This window comes from Oncorhynchus mykiss, chromosome 24 (genome assembly GCF_013265735.2).
Source record: "Oncorhynchus mykiss isolate Arlee chromosome 24, USDA_OmykA_1.1, whole genome shotgun sequence".
In the NCBI taxonomy this organism is placed as follows: domain Eukaryota; kingdom Metazoa; phylum Chordata; class Actinopteri; order Salmoniformes; family Salmonidae; genus Oncorhynchus; species Oncorhynchus mykiss.
The window spans coordinates 1,010,180-1,030,657 of NC_048588.1; the positions used below are offsets into that span (position 1 = coordinate 1,010,180).

Here is a 20,478-nt window from a genome sequence, read left to right on the forward strand (position 1 = left end):
CCTCGTAATTGAAGCTTTTTCGAAGAATATAGCAGGAAACACAGGGAATAAAGCAGCCTCTGAGACGATTGTCAATGAATAATTGATTGAATTGGTAAGATATCTCGTTCTAATTGTTTTGTTTGTTAATATTTTATGGGCCGTCATTACATTCTCTTGATAGTAGATCGGAGGCCACGGCTGAATGGCAGGCCGTGTAGTTAGTTTGGTGTCTCTGCCCTCCCTTATCAGGGGTGTATTCACTTGGAACCGAACAAAATCAAACAGGGCGAAACAGGGAGTGACCTCCCTGAATTTGTCCAATTAAAACTCGTGTTTTTTAGTTCAAAACGTTTGCTGTTGTGAAAAATGTTGCTACAGTGTGCACTAATGAATACATCCCAGGTTTTTTGTTCAAACTTTCTATTTACTATAGAAAACATGAAGTCACTGTTTCAGTGTATTTTTGTCCATAATTGTCTGTGTATTATTGTAAATACATTTTTATCATGCTTCTCTACCCACCTATTGTTCAACTGTTCAATTAAATTAAAGCACCAGCCTGATTCCCCTGTTCAAAATTATGCCTTACAAGGTGTACATGAACTGGTTTTAATAGGACTACATGCACTTAAGCCCATCTGCACGTACACACCCACACACAGGCCTCTGGTAATTCTCATCTGTTACTATGGCACACAGTATCCTGTGCCACCTAGTGGCAGATAGTGGCAGTGCCCTGGTGAGAAACACTTCACCTTCTGCCCTCATTATTCCTAACTGTGACGCCACATGCATTCTAGTGCTAAAGGAAGCCTAGAGAGGCCGCAAGGGTTCAATTTCATTTAACGGCTGATAATTTTATCCTTTCATCCTATTCACTTAAATCTGTCTCTCCTCTCGTCTCCTGGCCTGTGGACGGCTGGATGGATGGATGTGTGTGCGTGTGTGTACGTATGTGTGTCTGCATTGTGCAGGTTGCCTGGCTGTGGCGCACTGTAAAGTGCATTCCTGATTCAATGGGACATTTCTCCAATCGCGCAGTGCTGCTGCTAATATTATGTTTGTCGTTGGGCGTAAGGTTGATTTATCATGCTTCCTCTCCTCCTGACATTCAGATTCACTTTGATTGGCGGGTGGATAACAGGAACCCCCCTTCTACTCTCCATACACACACACATACGCACCCACGAACACAAACACACATTCTGTAAACGCACATACACACATTCACATACAGTACAAACACACTCACCAACATACAGCACATACACACACACATACATACTAGTGATGCGCAGATTGACTTATAACCCGCAGTTCCCGCGGTTATATCTGCGGGGCGGGCGAGTTTCGGGTCATAAAAATATTGTGTTGAATTAAGTAGAAACAATGCATAAAAAAATCCATAAATGTATAATTCTTGTGCAATTCATATCTATAGGCTACGTTGAGGTTTTTCTTTAATAATGTTTTATCTGGTGTTAGTGCCTAAGCTTTAGGGCCAACTGTACTCACGCCAAATACACGCCAAATGCTTTTGAGCAGAAAAAGTTAACTTCGATCCACTGAGGGAAAAAGGACAATGTTTGAGTTTAATTCAATAAGAGAAAAGCTGTGAAATAGAGAGTTGAAAATAAAGAGAAGGGAGGTCCTGAACAGTAGCTTAATGCTTGGGAAGCTTAATGCTTGGGAAGCTTAATGCTTGGGAAGCTTAATGCTTGGGAAGCTTAATGCTTGGGAAGCTTAATGCTTGGGAAAGATGTTGTGTGATGATTGTGAGGTGCTACATAAATTCGACAGTCACAAGACGGGGACTTCATATATGGCACGTCAAGGGAACTGTCCCTAAACGTCTTTGCTGCGAGAGAGAAGCCGAGATGAAAGAAGAAACTTTACAGATGTCAGCTAGATTAAAGCTTTCATTCTATCGCTGTATGACATATTTTCAGGTGAACAAGGGTTGATTTAGTCTTCTAGGGCAGGGGGTGTCACTCATTCCATGGAGGGCTTGGTGTCTGCTGATTTTTTTCTTTTTTTCTTTCAATTAAGACCTGGGTTATTAGCAATTGCGGGCGAACAAACAGCTGACCCACGCATCACTAACACACACACACACCCCTACCCACACATCCATAACATGTTGAGGAGTGGGTAATAGTCAGAAGTTTTTTTTGCACCTCTATTTCAGTCAGAACAGTGCTTCTCTACGTTTTTCTATCTCACTGTTTTCCATTTTGGTTTGATACTATTTGCTTACTGTTAGTCTTTGTTGTTCCGCAAAACTTATTGAGCTGTGTCAGTAGACCAGAGGTTCTGTTTGCATTTCCTGGGGGTTCTTCGAGTGGAGTCTGTAGTGTGTAAATGAGCTCTTCCTCCAGGCTACTCCCTCGCACAATCCACTCTATCTATTCCCCTCCGTCCACTCCATTGTTTGCGTTAACGTCTCTGTGCATCCCAAATGGCACCCTATTCCCTATTTAGTGCACTACTTTTGACAGGGGCCCGTAGGAGATCCCACGGGGCTCTGGTCAAAAGTAGTGCACTACATTGTGCATGGGGTGCCATTTCGGACACAGATCATGTCTCGACGTGGCTTAGCTATAGGTGTTTGGGTGATGTGAATGGGATGTTAGAGGGGGTAATAGAGAGAGAGCCCTGTTGAGGGAAAGTGATGGATGGTGTTCCCATCTGATTAGTTAGTCAGTGTAGATCAGTCTAAAAACCCTTCCCTCTCCCCCTCCTTACACCACGACCTCCACCGCCATCACTACCAGCAGTAGTAGTATGATGCATCCTAAAAGGCACCCTATTCCCTATGTAGTGCACTACTTTGGGGCTCTGATCAAAATGAGTGCACTACGAAGGGAATAGGATGCCATTATGATACAGACTTAGTAGTAGTAAAACCCCTGCTTCTGGGTTGAAAGGGGAGCGAGCGCCTGATGGACCAGTGATCTTACGAACGAGAGGGAAATGCAGAGTAGACTAGCGGGGTGTGAGGGGGGCAAGGGTTGTTCCCCCATGGACCGGACTTCTCTAAGGGGGTGGGGGCTGGATGGGGATAGAGGTGTGTGTGAGGCACACAGGCAGGCAGGGAAGCGTAGCCTGTGTCTGTCTGCCCTCGGTGGGCGCAGTGCTCTAAAGCGGAGCCCCTTTTCCTCACACGGGGGTGTTTGATTTTGATATTCTGGCTTGAGTAATTAATCACAGAGGAGCAGGATGAGTGTTGTTTGGTTTGATTGAGAGGCCTGAGGCTGAAGGGGAGAGAGAAAGAAAGAGAGAGCGCTGGTGCTCAGGGATGGATGGATGTGATGGAGGAGAATAGGTAGAGTTGGGTGTTTTTGTTGGAGTAGGAGTGTGTGTGTGGTGGGGGGGGGGGGGGGGGGGGGGCTATGCCTCTGAGTCATGCTCTAAGGGAGATTTTCTCTGCCAGTTTTATTTTATTTTTTTTTCACCTTTATTTAACCAGGTAGGCCACAAGTTCTCATTTACACGTGAAACCTGGCCAAGATAAAGCAAAGCAGTGAGACAAAAACAACAACACAGAGTTGCACATGGGATAAACAAATGTACAGTCAATAACACAATAGAAAAATCTATGTACAGTGTGTGCAAATATAGTAAGATTAGGGAGGTAAGGCAATAAATAGGCCATGGAGGCAAAATAATTACAATTTTGCATTAACACTGGAGTGATAGATGTGCAGATGATGGTGTGCAAGTAGAGATTCTGGGGTGCAAAAGAGCAAAAAAATATGTAACAATATGGGGATGATGTGGTTCAGTGTGCTATTTACAGATGGGCTGTGTACAGGTACAGTGATCAGTCAGCTGCTCTGACAGCTGATGCTTAAAGTTAGTGAGGGAGATATGTCTCCAGAAGCTGGAGTGATTTTTGCAATTCGTTCTAGTCATTGGCAGCAGAGAACTGTAAGGAAAGGTGGTCAAAGCAGGTGTTGGCTTTGGGGATGACCAGTGAAATATACCTGCTGGAGCGCATGCAAACGGTGAGCTGAGATAAGGCGGAGCTTTACCGAGCAAAGACTTAATAGATGACCTGGAGCCAGTGGGTCTGGTGACGAATATGTAGCGATGGCTAGCCGATGAGAGCATACAGGTCACAGTGGTGGGTGGTATATGGGGCTTTGGTGACAAAACAGATGGCACTGTGATAGACTACATCCAATTTGCTGAGTAGAGTGTTGGAGGCTATTTTGTAAATGACATCGTCGAGGATCAGTAGGACAGTCAGTTTTACGAGGGTATGTTTGGCAGCATGAGTGAAGGATGCTTTGTTGGGAAATAGGAAGCCAATTCTAAATTTAATCTTGGATTGGAGATGCTTAATGTGAGTCTGGAAGGAGAGTTTACAGTCTAACCAGACACCTAGGTATTTGTAGTTGTCCACATATTCTAAGTCAGAACCGTCCAGAGTGGTGATGCTGGTCAGACGGGCGGGTGCGGGCACCAATCGGTTTAGTTTTACTAGCATTTTAAAGCAGTTGGAGGAAGGAGTGTTATATGGCATTGAAGGAGGTTTGTTAACATAGTGTCCATAGAGTGAGTAACCGTCTTAATAACGGTAACCTCCAACCTCACACACACAAAACCAATTTTCCTGTGTGTCTGTCTCTAATACAACGAACATGCTTCTCTATCACACACATTGTGCCTTTCTTTTTTTGCCTGTGTCAAATAACACAGGTGTTTGAAGGTATTCAAGGTACGTGTCTTCCTCGCATAAACCAGAATAAGAACAGACTGATTTGAATCCCCCTCTCATATACCTAGAATCCACTTCCTCTACTTACTACACCGCTAAAAACATGTCATAGCCAACGCTGTTTATTGTTCGCCATAATGAAATGCTTAAGAGAAATTGATGCGCCGAGACACAACATTTGAGTGGGCTGCCGCATCTCTCTCAGGCAATTCATCAGCGATGACTCGGTTCCTTCACTCGGGCGATTTCCCCCAATAATGAAGATGTTAGCCGAGATTAAAAAAGATAGTGCCGAGAATGGCAGGGCTATCAATACGGCCTGTAAATTAATTATGTTTCTGTTGCAGTATATCATTTATTTCAAAGCATTAACGTCTCCGAGGGGCCATTGGGCTTTATTGCTATCTTACTAGTTGATGAGTGAGCGGTGTAAAATTGAGTCTGCAATAACATTACACTTAATGAGTTTAAACTTTTCCAAAACAGAGAGGGGAGAGGAGAACACTGTACTCGAGAACTAATTTGAAATGAATGTGGGTGTACTGTGTTTGTTTGTGAGTGCATACAGTATGTGGAAGTAGAGCGAACAGGTCTTTGTGTGACTGCATATGGATGGACTAGGGGTGTTTTTGCGCCCGCGTGCTAGTGTGTTTACACACACCGATGCACGCCATAAGTTGTGCCCTCTTCCTGTGACTCCTCGACTCCTCGGCTGCCGTTTTTGTTTAGTAATTGCCGTAGACAAAACGGCTGTCACACTAGTGCCACGGCTGCTTAACTCAACAGCCACAGTCTGATGTGACTGACGCTCTGCCTCTTTAGCACAATGACTTAGCTCCAAATGGCTTCTAACTTCCCTAATCCCGCCAAGTTACCACCTCCCTTCCATCACCACTAGCCACAGAGTGAGGCAGACGGGGGTAAGTGAGACAGATAAGAGAGGTGAAAAAAGACTGAAAGAAGTGAGACAGTGAAGAGTGATTTGTCATTTATTTTCTGTTTCCCCCCTCCAGCCCTTTACTTGGTTCTCTTATCCTTCTGCTTTGCACACTTCCTCCCTGTTTCTGTTTCTCACCCTCCCTTCCTCTCTTCTCTCTCTTCTCTCACTTCTCTCTCTCTCTTCTCTCTTCTCTCTCTCTTTCTCTCTCTCTTTCTCTCTTTTTCTCTTTCTCTCTTTTTCGCTCTCTTTTTATCTCTCTCTTTCTCTCTCTCTCTTTCTCTCTCCCTCTCTCTTTTCTCTCTCTCTCTCCGTCTCTCCAGTATACTGCTCGGGGCGATAGCACAAAATCAAACTGTTTATCAATCTCTCATCTCCGCTCTGCCTCCAGGGGATTCTGCCCCCACAAACAATGAAAGTCGGGCCTCACAACGGAGCCAGATCCTATTTAATTACATCAATAAGGAGAGCTACTGGAAAACATTAGTACAACCTTAATACAAGCTTACCACGCCACTGTTATATAGCCAGCACACTGGTAATGGACACTCATAAACAACAGCATACACACGGCCAGATATACGCAATATGAATAGATTATGGGGAATATCTGTCAGCGTATAGAGAACAATATTGGCAGTATATCTCTTCGTCTATTAGAGACTCCAGTTCATCGTTGCCTTCCTGACAATTCTATGATGGGGACTTTGATTAAATTAGGTCATAATAAAACAAAGTGTTGGGGATGGCAGAAGTCTTTCACTTCATTTACACTTCATTCTGTCTTGGCTGGAAGGAGGGGATGAGAATTGTGGGCTCTGTTGAAATCCAATTGTGATTATATGTGTAATTGCAGCTCGGGAGCCCCGGGGCCTACAGAGCTATGTAGCGACGCCGGGTCTATGTTTCATTCAAATCATCATCGAGGAACGGAGAGACCAGGAGAGAATAATACAAAAAAATGCCATGCAGGCCCCGCCTGCTGCATTCAATTCCGTCCTCCTCCTCTTCTCTGGCTGGATTAGCCGCAGCTCGTTAGCGTGCTAAAATGTAATAATGCAAACATCAGGTGGAATTGGGCCGGCTCCATTATCAGCCTACAAGATGGATGATGTGCATGGGGCGCCACACAAGGGGGCCGGAGGGGCGAGGGGGCTGCAATTTAGATTCAATAAACTAGCAAACCAAGAGGCCCCCCCAGATCTGATTTATCTCTTACTCTACAGCCAGTCGCTTTTTCTGAGCTGATTTCCTATTACTACGCTGGGAGAACAATTCATTGGGATAATGCGCAGGCCAAAGCAGAGCCTGGGTGGCCCCTGAGACCGTAAGAAACCAGATCGGGGAGATGGGTTAATAGGTTTAAGAGGAACGATAAGCAATTAAATCTAAGGCCCGAGTTCAGTTATTAAATTCAAGAGTGAGATATTAAACCTAAAGAGTTAGGTGGGTTATTCAACATAAGACTAAGCTAGCTAGGTCTCTATATTAAAAGTGAGAGAGGTTATCGTGTTTATCGGGTTAGGGAACAACAGAGAAAACACTACAACACTTGATACAAATACACTGCTAAGCGACGTGTGCTGGTTATGTTGTTGCTACAAGAGATAAAGAAATGTGCTATTTGCTCTGCTCATGGGGGTTTCTTTCTCTTCCAGCTAAAACCGATGAGGTGCTGAAAGCCAAGGAGAGGAAGGACGAGGAGGCCAAGAAGATGAAGTTGGAAGGTGAGCCTGGTCAATGTTATCAGTTTAGTAGTGGAGGTGGTACTATAGAGGTGGGCTGTGTAGCATGATGTATTAGAGTACACATAATCAATGTTCCCTAAAACAAAAATGTGGCACTGAGCAAATTTCAGAACACTGACCCTGTACCCACTGTAAGTTACAGTTTTAACAGTGGCCAAGTAGGTTATTGTGGCTATTTGATCATAATGTAGGCCTACCAGAGTGGCCTACCATTAAAAACAATGGAGAAAATGCATCCCTTAAAATGTTATCATGGAAATAGCGGTTCTATCATGCAGCCTACAGTAGCAGCCAATGTGTGGCGTTCAATATAGGCCTACATTTCATGAGACTTTTTTTTGTTTTAAACATACAGGGCTTGACACTAACCTGTTTATACACTTGTACTTCAGACAAGGAGGTGAATGAAAATGTTGTTGTGTTTGATGCAAGAAACCACTTTACAAAAGAAAATGTATTATTATTCCCATACCATTATTACAGAGAATCAGACAAATTATGCTACCCTCTGCCTATTGGCTACTTAGCATATCCAAGCCTGTTTCAAAATAAAACACTGCCCCTTTAAGACAAAAAAAAAAGCTCTTTACCTGACTTGCTTTTCAAAGATGTCTAAAACTGTACATGTTTTGTGCTCTTGTAGGAAGCAATCACTCTCCTATTGCTGACTACAAATGATCTTTAACTGGGCTAATAACTCACTAACTAGCAAAGGATATGAACTAAATGTGCACACATGCAGCTCTCGCTTTGATCTCAAAACAAGTTCATCTACTCCCGACCACAGCTGTAAACACAGTCCAGTTCAAAGTAAATGGCACAGATCCAAGTATGACAATGGTCTATTTGCATACAGGCCTACTGCATCTCTACTTGGTTATGCTGCACATGTCTGTGTAGAGTATGGGCTGAGCTCTGCGCAATAGAATCCTACTCCGATGCGTTCAGTCTATAACAAAATCTCTTGCATAGTTTTTGTTCCGGTATGTTGTGTTGAAAGTGGCTAATATTGCGTTGATTTTATCACTATTGCCACAGTAAAGGGATACATTGATAGTGTTAACTAACTAAGAGACAACTAGAAAGTTGAAGTTCAATCTAGTGCTTCTCTCCGTGGGCTGATATTTCTTCTGCGGGGCAGTCCCTGGGGAACTGCGTGGCACTGCCCGTACATGCGCGCAGTTTAGAGGGAACATTGCCCATAATGCTCTGTGTAACATCAATTTATACTGGGTTTGTGTAGCTGAGTGGTGGTGACAGACGGATGGGCAGGCAGATGGGCAGGCAGACAGACCTGCTGGCGTACAGGCAGAAAGACAGACAGGCTGAACAGTGAGCAATTGGCCAACTTCTTCAGTCTTCACTTACAATGCCTTCAGAAACTATTCACACCCCTTGACTTTTTCCACATTTTGTTGTTACAAAGTGGGATTAAAACAGATTTCATTGTCATTTTTTTTGTCAACGAGCTACACAAAATAGTCTGTCAAATTGGAAGAAAAATCTGAACATTTGTAAAAAAATTAAATAAAAAAATGAACAGTTTTACACTAATATATCTTGATTAGGAAAGTATTCCACCCCAGTACGTTACAATCACCTTTGGCAGCAATTACAGCCGTGAGTCTTTCCAGGTAAATCTCTAAGAGCTTTCCACACCTGGATTGTGAAACATTTGCCCATTATTCTTTTCAAAATTCTTCAAGTCCTGTCAAATTGGTTGTTGATACTTGCTAGACAACCATTTTCAGGTCTTGCCTTATATTTTCAAGCAGATTTAAGTCAAAACTGTAACTTGGCCACTCAGGAACATTCACTGTCTTCTTGGTAAGTAACTCCAGTGTAGATTTGGCCTTGTGTTATAGGTTATTGTCCTGCTGAAAGGTGAATTCATCTTCCAGTGTCTGGTGGAAAGCAAACTGAACCAGGTTTTCCTCTAGGAAAACACCATGCTGCCACGTTGTGCTGTCTTATGTCTCTCTTTATGTAGTGTTGTGGTGTCTGTCTTGTTGTGATGTGTGTGTTGTCCTACTGTATGTTTTTATTTTTAATCCCAGCCCCCGTCCCTGCAGGAGGCCTTTTGCCTTTTGGTAAGCCGTCATTGTAAATAAGAATTTGTTCTTAACTGACTTGCCTAATTAAATAAAGGTTTAATAAAATAAATACAAAATCACCCGGCGAGTGAACACGCTTTTTTAGATCAGTTCAGATCAGAGTGTCGCAGGTGCACATTTCTTGTTATTCTTTGCTAGTTAGCAAGTTATTAGCCCAGTTATAGATAAGTATAGTACCGCAATGGGTAGTTACTGCTTCCTACAAGAGCAAAAAACGTGTAGGCTACATTTCAATTAGTCTTTGAAAAAAACAGTCAGGTATAAAGCTTATGTCTATTTCGAGACAGGCTTGAATATGCAAATAAGTCAATAGGCAGAGGGGTCGCCTACATCGTCTAAGTCTCTGTATGGTAATAATGATACATTTTATTTTGTAAAGTGGTTTCTTGCATCATACAACGCAATGCAATTTACACTCACCTATTTGGCCCATGGTGTTACAGACCAAGTATAAAATCATTAATTCATGTCAAGCCCTTCATAATGCAAAAACATTTTTAAAAGTTGAATACTATGTAGGCCTGCATTGAACACCTCATATAAGCTACTGGAGGATATATCATAGAAATCAAAAGCTATTTACATTTGAAAATGTTATGGGATTTGCTCCATTGGTTTTGTTGGTAGGCTTACATTATGCTCAAATAGCCACACAAGCCTTTTGTGTACTGTCTAAAACTGTAAGGGTACAACCTCAGTGATCACTATAAATGCGCTGGGAGTTGCACAGAATTTGCACAAAATTCTTGCAAGGTTCAGGTTTCCGCTCACTAGACCAAACATTTGTTCAGTGCACCCAGAGAATTTGAGGGAACATTGCTCATAACATGATGCAACCACCACTATGCTTGAAAATATGGAGAGTGGGAATGAGTAATATGTTTGTGGCAAATCCAATACAACACTTTGTATTCAGGACAAAAAGGGAATTGCTTTGCCAAAGTTTTTTCCAGCAATACTTTAGTGCCTTGTTGCAAATAAGATGCATTTAAAAATATATATTTGTAGTCTGTATAGGCTTCCTTCTTTTCACTCTGTCAATTAGGTTAGTATTGTGGAGTAACTACTATGTTGTTGATCCATCCTCAGTTTACTCCTATCACAAACATTAAACTGTAACTGTTTTAAAATCACAATTGGCCTCATGGTGAAGCCCTGAGCGTTTACCTTGAACGGTTTCCTGAACTTATTTAGGCTTGCCATAACAAAGGGTTTGAATACTTATTGACTCAAGACATTTCAGCTTTTCATTTGAAATTCATTTGTAAAATTTTCAAAAAACTAAATTCAACTTTGACTTTATGGAGTATTGTGTGTAGGCCAGTAACATAACATCTCAATTGAATCCATTTTAGATTCAGGCTGTAACACCACAAAATGTTGAAAAGTCGAGGGATGTGAATACTTTCTGAATGCACTATAACTAACTATATGAAGGCTACAAATGAGATTTGCCATACATTTGTGATAGGAACCTGTTACTTAAAACAACCTAAACTCACATTGGACATAGTTAAACACTCCAGCTACACTACTCATTCCAGGGTTTTTCTTTATTTTTACTATTTTCTACATTGTAGAATAATAGTGGACATCAAAACTATGAAATAACACGTATGGAATCATGTAGTAACCAAAAAAGTGTTAAACAAATAAACATTTATTTTATATTCTTCAAAGTAGCCACCCTTTGTCTAGATGACAGCTTTGCACAGTCTTGGCATTCTCTCAACCAGCTTCATGAGATAGTCACCTGAAATGCATTTCAATTAACAGGTGTGCCTTGTTAAAAGCTAATTTGTGGAATTTCTGTCCTTAATGTGTTTGTGACAAAGTACGGGTGGTATACAGAAGATAGCCCTATTTGGTAAAATACCAAGTCCATATAATGGCAAGAACAGCTTAAATAAGCAAGGAGAGACGACAGTCCATCTTTTAAGACATGAAGGTCAGTCAATATGGAACATTTCTTCAATCTTTGAAAGTTTCTTCAAGTGCAGTTGCAAAAACCATCAAGCGCTATGAAGAAACTGGCTATCATGAGAACTGCCACAGGAAAGGAAGACCCAGAGTTACCTCTGCTGCAGAGGATAAGTTCATTACAGTTAACTGCACCTCAGATTGCAGCACAAATAAATGCTTCACAGAGTTCGAGTAACAGACACATCTCAACATCAACTGTTCAGAAGAGACTGCGTGAATCAGGCCTTCATGGTCAAATTGCTGCAAAGAAACCACACAGTACCAGTCAAAAGTTTGGACACACAAAGGTTTTTCTTTATTTTTACTATATATATATATATATGTGTGTGTGTGTGTGTGTGTGTGTGTGTACATACACACACACTACTGTTAAAACGTTTGGGGTCATTTAGAAATGTCCTTGTTTTTGAAAGAAAAGCACATGTTTTGTCCATTAAAATAACATCAAATTGATCAGAAATACAGTGTAGACATTAATGTTTCATGAGATTAAATAAAAGATCCCAGAAATGTTTCATACGGACAAAAAGCATATATCTCTAAAATGTTCTGCACATATTTGGTTACATTTACATTAAGCATTTCTCCTTTGCCAAGATAATCCATCCACCTGACAGGTGTGGCATATAAAGAAGCTGATTAAACAGCATGATCGTTACACAGGTGCACCTTGTACTGGGGACAATAAAAGGTCACACAACACAATGCCACAGATGTCTCAAGTTTTGAGGGAGCGTGCAAATGGCATGCTGACTACAGGAATGTTCCACCAGAGCTGTTGCCAGATAATTAAGCCGCCTACAACGTCATTTTAGAAAATTTGGCAGTAAGTCCAACCGGCCTCACAACCACAGACCACGTGTAACTATGCCACCCCAGGACCTCCACATCCGGCTTCTTCACCTGCTGGATCTTCTGAGACCAGCCAACCAGAATATTTCGGTCTGTAATAAAAAATGTAAATAACATTATTATGAATAGTACTAACAACAATAGATGTTTTTTTCATTGGCCAAGGGATCCGTGGAATAAGTTACGAGTGTGTAATAAAATACAATGTATGTTCTTAACCCTAGGCTAAATGGGCCTGGGAGGCTCACAGTGATATTGATATCCACAGTACTCTACCAATTATAAAATATTCAACTCAATACTTATTGCATTCCTAAATTATTATTATTTTATTACACATCAATGCATTGTTAAGCTTTGCTGTAAAGTTTTCTCAGACTCATGGGAAAATGTGTAGAATTGCAGGGCATTATTTTTAAATCTGCAACAACAAAAAATCGCTCTGCCTCATAACAAAATGTATAGAATTACAGGAAATTAGCTTGAAAACGGCTACATTTTCTTTCCTATGCGAATAGGCGGCCTTTAAAATGTTCCTTCCCTGGGCCCGAGACTTGACTTCACTCAAGTTGTGTTCTGATTATGAGGGGTTCCCTGATTAATTTTCTATCACAGAAGGGGTCCCCGGCCCCAAAAAGTTTGAGAACCCCTGACATAGGGAATAAGGTGCCATTTGGGAAGCAGACAGCATTTCCACAGACATTTTCAAGTAAAGTCAGGAGAAATTTGCTATGGAGCAAAAAGTGCTAGCGGTAAAACAAAAAAAAGGATGGGATAATGAAATTAAGTCAGTCCTGTCCTGGTGTTGGCCTGAAATGAATGACAAAATGTCAGGGTGCAGGTGGTGATGGCTTTGTGTATGTGCGTGTTTGTGCTTCCATCTGTGTACGTGTGCGGACGTAGCTAGAATTGAATTCATTCGATTTCGTACATACCTACCTATACAATGTCTTTCAGAAACAAGCTATTTCATGGCTTTACACCACACACACATACTGAAAACTTCCAGATTGCTGAAGATGTTCAGTGTTATTATTGTCGAGTTGTGTTACATGACATGTTACTAGTGTCTTTACTTGGCTATGTGTTGCACCACATCCATCCTGGAGAGTAATTCAAGGGGTTTGGTAAGAGTGGGAAACTGCATGACCTTTAAAGTTTGGTGACCTTTTAGCCAAATGAAAGCCCGGCCATCAGAAATTAATTAGCCCTGCAAACCTACTCTGGTCTTTTCTCCGTTGGCAGCGAGGACATAAATTAAATCGCTCTCTCTGTTTCGCTCATTTTTTGGTCTGTCATTTTCTCATTCTATTTTTCATTTCTCTTGCTGCGCCGTCCCTCTCCTTCCCCATCTCTCTCTCTCTCTCTCTCTCTCTCTCTCTCAGTGGAGACATTGGCAAAGTGTTGAGTAAGTGTGTGGCTCCAGGCTACGGTGCCGAGCTCCCAGTCAAGTAGGTTTCTTAAGCAGAGTTCACGCTGTAATCTCGCCTTTTTTCGAATCAATTGACTCCTTCCCCCACCCCCCAGCTCAAAGCCACTTCATTCCTCTCTCAAACTGTTCCTGTTTTATTAAGTAACGCGCTGTGCCCACATAGCGCTGCAAGGCTTTGTTTTGTTTTTTATTCCTGGTCCTCTTTGGGAGAGCGGACCGAAATAGTCGGGTGCAAAAACAGCTCATCAAAACGCCTCCGCCAACCCAACAGCTGCTTTGGCTCTGACCACGAAGAACGAGAGCTGGCATCACATGGTAGGCCCCGCCCACTGGCGTCCGGCGCCCAGCTTCTCAATGGCCAACTGAATGGAAGAGGTGGGCCCAGCGCTTATTAAATGCTGTGTCACCGGGGACTTCCATGTACTCCCGCAGGACCTCCTACAGATCAGCCCCGACAAGAACGTTACTGCTTGAACAGTTAAGAAGAACAAAATGAAACCAAACGAGATGATGAGAACAGCCACCTACACTACACAAATAGATTTACAAGTCCGACAGTAGTGGTACTAATCGAAACCATTCTTGATTCATGTGGATGCTGTGATATGCACACTATTATTATACCGCAGTACACACTGACTGCCCCTGAGCAAAGTGGGTTTTATCAAGAGGGCATCCAGATCAATACTTAACAAAGCATTCTCAACTTGAAAGGGCTGTTATTTTTGTGTCTCTTATCTGTTTAAGGGCAAATAGTAGAGTTGGAAAATGTAACTTTGGAAGAGACAACCACTAGCTATGTACACTACATGGCCAAAAGTATGTGGACACCTGCTCGTTGAACATCTCATTCCAAATTCATGGGCATTGATGTGGAGTTTGTCCCCCGTTTGCTGCTATTAACGCCCTCCACTCTTCTGGGAAGGCTTTCCACTAGAAGTTGGAACATTGTTGCGGGGACTTGCTTCCATTCAGCCACAAAAGCATTAGTGAGGTTGTGCACTGATGTTGGGCGATTTAGGCCTGGCTCTCAGTCGACGTTCCAATTCATCCCAAAGGTATTCGATGGGGTTTAGATCAGGGCTCTGTGCAGGCCGGTCAAGTTATTCCACACCGATTTCGACAAACCATTTCTGTATGGACCTTGCTTTGTGCACAAGGTCATTTTCGTTCTGAAACAGGAAAGGACCTTCCCCAAACCGTTGCCACAAAGTTGGAAGCACAGAATTGTCTAGAATGTCATTATGCTGTAGAATTAAGATTTCCCTTCACTGGAACTAAAGGGGTTTAGCTCGATCCATAAAAAACATCCCCAGACCGTTAGTCCTCCTCCGCCAAACTTTACAGTTGGCACTGTGCACTGGGGCAGGTAGCGTTCTCCTGGCATCCGCCAAACCCAGATTGGTCTGTCAGACTGCCAGATGGTGAAGCATGATTCATCACTCCAGAGAACGCGTTTCCACTGCTCCAGTGTCCAATGGGGGCGAGCTTTACACGACTCCAGCCGACGCTTGGCATTGCACATGGTGATCTTAGTTTCGGCCATGGAAACCCATTTCATAAAGCTCCCGACGTACAGTTCTTGTACTGATGTTGCTTCAAAAGACAGTTTGGAACTCGGTTGTGAGTGTTGCAACCAAGTACAGACGATTTTTGCATGATACGCGCTTCAGCACTCGGCGGTCCCGTTGTGTGAGCTTGTGTGTCCTACCACTTTGTGCCTGAGCCGTTGTTGCTCCTAGACGTTTCTACTTCACAATAACAGCACTTACAGTTGACCGGGGCAGTTCTAGCAGGGCTGAAATTTGATGAACTGACTTGTTGGAAAGGTGACATCCTATGATGGTGGCACGTTGAAAGTCACTGAGCTTTTCAGTACGGTCCATTCTACAGCCAATGTTTGTCTATGGAGATTGCATGGCTATGTGCTCGATTGTATACACCTGTCAGCAACGGGTGTGGCTGAAATAGCAGAATCCACTCATTTTAAGGCGTGTCCACATACTTTTGGCCATGTAGTATATGTCTGCTGTATGTATTGCTGCCCTGACTTTTGGTTTTTAGCTATGGAGTGTGATGCTACACACTAATACCAGGGTTCAGGCCAGTCTGACTCTGTCAGATGTAATGGCTGTGGTCGTCAAACCCAGTGCTCACACTCAAAAAAGTGAATGTATGTTTCATAATGACAGCGATCAGATCTTTCCACAGTATTTCCCCACCACTAGCCCTCCTTGGTGAAGATTTGAAAAGGTGCAGATTAATCAGGTGTAGCGTGTGCATGTGTGTGGCAGAGAGAGATCAAAACCAGGACTCATTAGACTGTTAATTCCCCTTCTTTTCACATGTGCAGTTGTTCAGAGGAGCAGGTGACAGAGGCTATAACATCATGCAGTCAATATGGAAATTAGTGTCAAATGCTTAATAACCTCAGCCATTCCCACGCACAGCCATGCCTGTTCAAAGGCATTGTGAATCCTGTGTGTGACGGCAGGATGTTATAAAGGCTAGTGTTGTTTTCCTGTGGTTTATATCTCATATGCTGATGGTATGACGGTAAGGTATTTGAGTCATATGAACCTCTGTCCCTATCATCACAAACCGCTGGCAGATTGGAAGATCATATATTTTAATGAGAAGTTCAATAGCTTTTTAACCCATCTCATTAGAAGGAATATATACTATGGGCTTGCTCTTTTGGCATTAAAACGAAATAACTGTTTGTTTAATTATGCGGTGTGTACGATGGGTCACGGGTTGGGGTGTGTACCTATCTGTGTGTGTCTGTGTTCTGGAGTTAGATGGCGATTAAATATTCAGAGGGGTTGCTCCCCCTCTCCCCGACCCTGCTGCGGCCATTAACACATCATCACCATATAACTAGCTCTGTTGTCAATCACCAGCCCCATGCTAAAGAGGCAAATGTCTGGTCTTCATCTCTGGCCTGGCCGTAGAACAGAAAAAAGCGAAGTAACAAGGGAGTGACTGGGAGAGAAAATGGCCAAACCAACAGAGATGCCTTTTCTTTTCACCTTCTCCTGGAGAGGAGAACATAGTACCCACACGGAGAAACGGTCGTACATTTAGTGTTCTAACGTTACACCTAGCTTGAATTAGAGTGCTGGTTAGTGGTTAGTCGTGCCTTCGTCTCTGATAGTAGGCCAATCTATCTGCATTCATTTGCAATGTTTGAATTCATATTTTGTTGAAGTCAAACGGTGTGATTCTGCCCCATTTTAATCATGTGTAACATCCTAATGTTTTCGCTAACCTACCCTTTTATTACACCGCACGTAAAAGTGGGCGTGCATACGGGCCACATGCGCTATCACGTCTTATAATAAATTATGGGCTCCGTATTCTAATTAAAAATAATAATTAGGCTGCTGGATAACACACTCCTAATCTTCATGTGCCTCAATTTGTATCTTTGGTTGTAATAAAAATAAAAAATCAGGAAATGAGAGGAAAGTGAGAGTGAGATTGGACGGACATTGGACGCTTTAATGTAATCTTCCTGCAAATCAAATTATTTGACCTCGAAAGCCTAACAATACAAACTCCTACCGGACTGCTGTTAAATATTTAGCATGCGCCCTGTCATGAATACAAATGGGGCGCAAATTAGAATCTACAGGCGTCTGACCCCCCTATCACACCCGGGGAGCACTGGATCTCTTGCTGCTTTAAATGTTTTAATTACCGGGCGGGCAGGAGGATCCTGCTGCAGCAGCACTTGAAGGACAAGCAGAGATATTCAGCACCTGGTAAACATCGGTGTTCCTGTGTCGATTATCTCTCTGCATCAAGTGTAATGTGGGAGATGCGCTGATGATGAGACACGGTGAATAACGTCAACGAATTGTCATGCACTTGTCATTTGGCCTAATGCCATGTTGCTACTGTAGGCTATACATGGTGGATATATTTTCCTATGAGGCTCTTCTTCCCGTAATTTCTAGGGTATCTTCTTGATGCTCCGAGAAAGCATCCTGTAATTTCTATTGTGGCTTTGACAGAATATCATTCACAGTGATTTTGATGTAAGAAAATCTGGTTTGCATTGACCTGCTATCGATCCTGGGGTGGACTCATCACTTGTCGTTTAGCGGCAGTGCTTTGCGATGGATCACCTTATTTGGTTGTTAATATGTTCAATATCAATACAATAAGGTCTTGCCCATGTTGAGGAATATTACACTGACAGTTCACCCGGTATAGCGTTTGTTTGATTCTTGGATTAAAAAGGTGAATGAATACTGCCTTATTTGGAGTGGCCAATAATGTACGCATTTATAGGCTACAGTAGATGTAAACGTTGTAAATGCCGACTTTACAGCAACAACTGACTTTACAATATCGTCGTCCATGTAGGACTATTAGCCTACTTATTCCACCGACATTTTTGTCTCTCCTAAATGATGTTTGATTTGGAGTCGAATTGGTGTCCACCAGTCGATTCAACGTCCTTTTATTTTCTTCCCCCTCCCCATTCAGTTTTGCTGTTGGGCAACCCCGCATTGAAATTATTAGTTATGCCTGGCTTGTAAGCAGTTAATCAGAGTTATGGACCCTTGGGAAATACATTTGGCAGAAAATCAGTGTGAGAAGATTTAATTATCACGCGAGACCTTTTCCCTCAGCTGGCCCAGTGAACCCCAGAAACTCCCGCGCTGCTGCAGCCAAATGTGCGCGGACGCCAGCCTTCTCCCAATTTGTTCCCGCGCTCAGTGATAAGCCAAGCAATTACTGCTTTATTGATTTTTCATCACCGCAAATTTAAAGTAGATATTTTTTTTCACTCTTTGAAAAGCCATGGTGGGTGATTAAGTGAGGCCCCTTTCTACCCCCTCCATCCTTCCCTCTGAGGTTCAGGGGAAAAGTGGATCCGCGTGGCAAATTCTAATAACCCCGGTTGTTGTCGGATAATGTGATGCCACACGGCTTTCTCAGTGTGGGACACCCGGGGACGCAACCAAACGTCAGTGCATGGAGGGGTATCAACCGAAATGTTTAACTTGCCCTGTGAAGCAAAAAAGGAAGCAGCCCGCCAATACCTTTAGTAGTGTCCTATTAGCCCACATTATCCAGATGTTGCGCGCGTGCCTCTGCTGTGCACACCACAGGTCAAGTGGATGGATGATTGACAGCACCCTTTCACCCGTGTTGATCACTAATCGTTTTACGGGTCACCCTTATCAATTACCCCGTTGTCTGTGGAGTGATGAACCTTCCTTCATATGTCACCAAAATCACAAGAAGAACATATTGATGTTGATACGCATTTCTGTCACTGTTTTAGAAATCTATTCCTCTTTGTTGCTATCATTCAGACATTGAAAGTGATATCCTCTCAATTAAATAAATCTGATTTGTATAATATAATTAATATGATAATAATCAATTGTCATTGGTATTCCATATTTAGTTGCTGCCCAGTAAAAGTCTACAAGTACATTATATTTCATAAGACTTTTAAATAATTGGCTAGGTCTCCCTTGTAATTAAGGTATTTTGACTTCAACAGGATTTCTTGGAAAAATAAAGGTAACATTTTTTTACATAAGAAATAATTAAACCTAAGAATGCCCTTGATTGTGATCAGAATGAGGTTTCATCTGACTGTACAGTGCCTTCAGAAAGTATTCATACCCTTCATACCATTGACGTAGTCCACATTTTGTTGTTACAGCCTGAATTCAAAATATATTAAATGTATTTTTTTCTCCCACCCATTTACACACAATACCCAATGACAGGGAAACATCTAATTTATTGAAAATGAAATACAAAAATTAAATTTACATAAGTATTCACACTCCTGAGTCAATACATGTGGTGAGTCTTTCTGGGTCAGTCTCTAAGAGCTTTCCACACCTGGATTGTACAATATTTGCACATTATTATTTTTAAAATTCTTCAAACTGGCTAGCCATTTTCAAGTATTGCCATAGATTCTCAAGCCATAACATTCAATGTCAACTTGGTAAGCAACTCCAGTGTATATTTGGCCTTGTGTTTTAGATTATTGTCCTGCTTAAAGGTGCATTTGTCGGAAAGCAAACTGAGCCAGGTTTTCCTCTAGGATTTTGCCTGTGCTTAGCTCTATTCTGTTTCTTTTTATCCTAAAAAAACTCCCTAGTCCTTGCCGATAACAAGCATACCCATAACATTAACAAAATAATAGATAAACAAAAAATTATGCAGCCACCACCATGTGAAGAGTGATACTATATGAAGAGTGGTACTCAGTGACGTGTTGTTGGATTTGACCCAAACATAATGCTTTGTATTCAGGACATGAAGTTCATATCTTTGCTGTGTTTTTTGCAGTTTTCTTTAGTGCCTTAATGCAAACAGGATGCATGTTTTGGAATATTTTTATTCTGTACAGGCTTCCTTCTTTTCACTCTGTCCTTTCGGTTAGTATTGTGGAGTAACTACAATGTTGTCGATCCATCCTCAGTTCTCCTAAACAGCCGTTAAACTCTAACTGTTTTAAAGTCACCATTGGCATCATGGTGAGTACCCGGAGCGGTTTCCTTAGTCTCTGGCAACTGAGTTAGGAACGACGCCTGTATCTTTGTAGTGACTAGGTGTATTGATACACCAAAGTGTAATTAATAACTTCACCATGGTAAAAGGGATATTCACGGTCTGCTTTTTCAAAATGTTGACCCATCTACCAATAGATGTTGACCCATCTA

At 42.2% G+C, this 20,478-nt stretch overlaps 1 protein-coding gene across 2 annotated transcripts in view; it reads left to right on the forward strand.

The window, feature by feature from the left end:
* rsrc1 (arginine/serine-rich coiled-coil 1) overlaps positions 1–20,478 on the forward strand; it is a 187,046-nt gene that overhangs the window by 150,500 nt on the left and 16,068 nt on the right. For both annotated transcript variants that reach the window (XM_036962128.1, XM_036962129.1), the window contains one exon: positions 7,301–7,369. In XM_036962128.1, the coding sequence (XP_036818023.1) occupies positions 7,301–7,369 (69 nt within the window). The remainder of the gene's footprint in view (positions 1–7,300; positions 7,370–20,478) is intronic.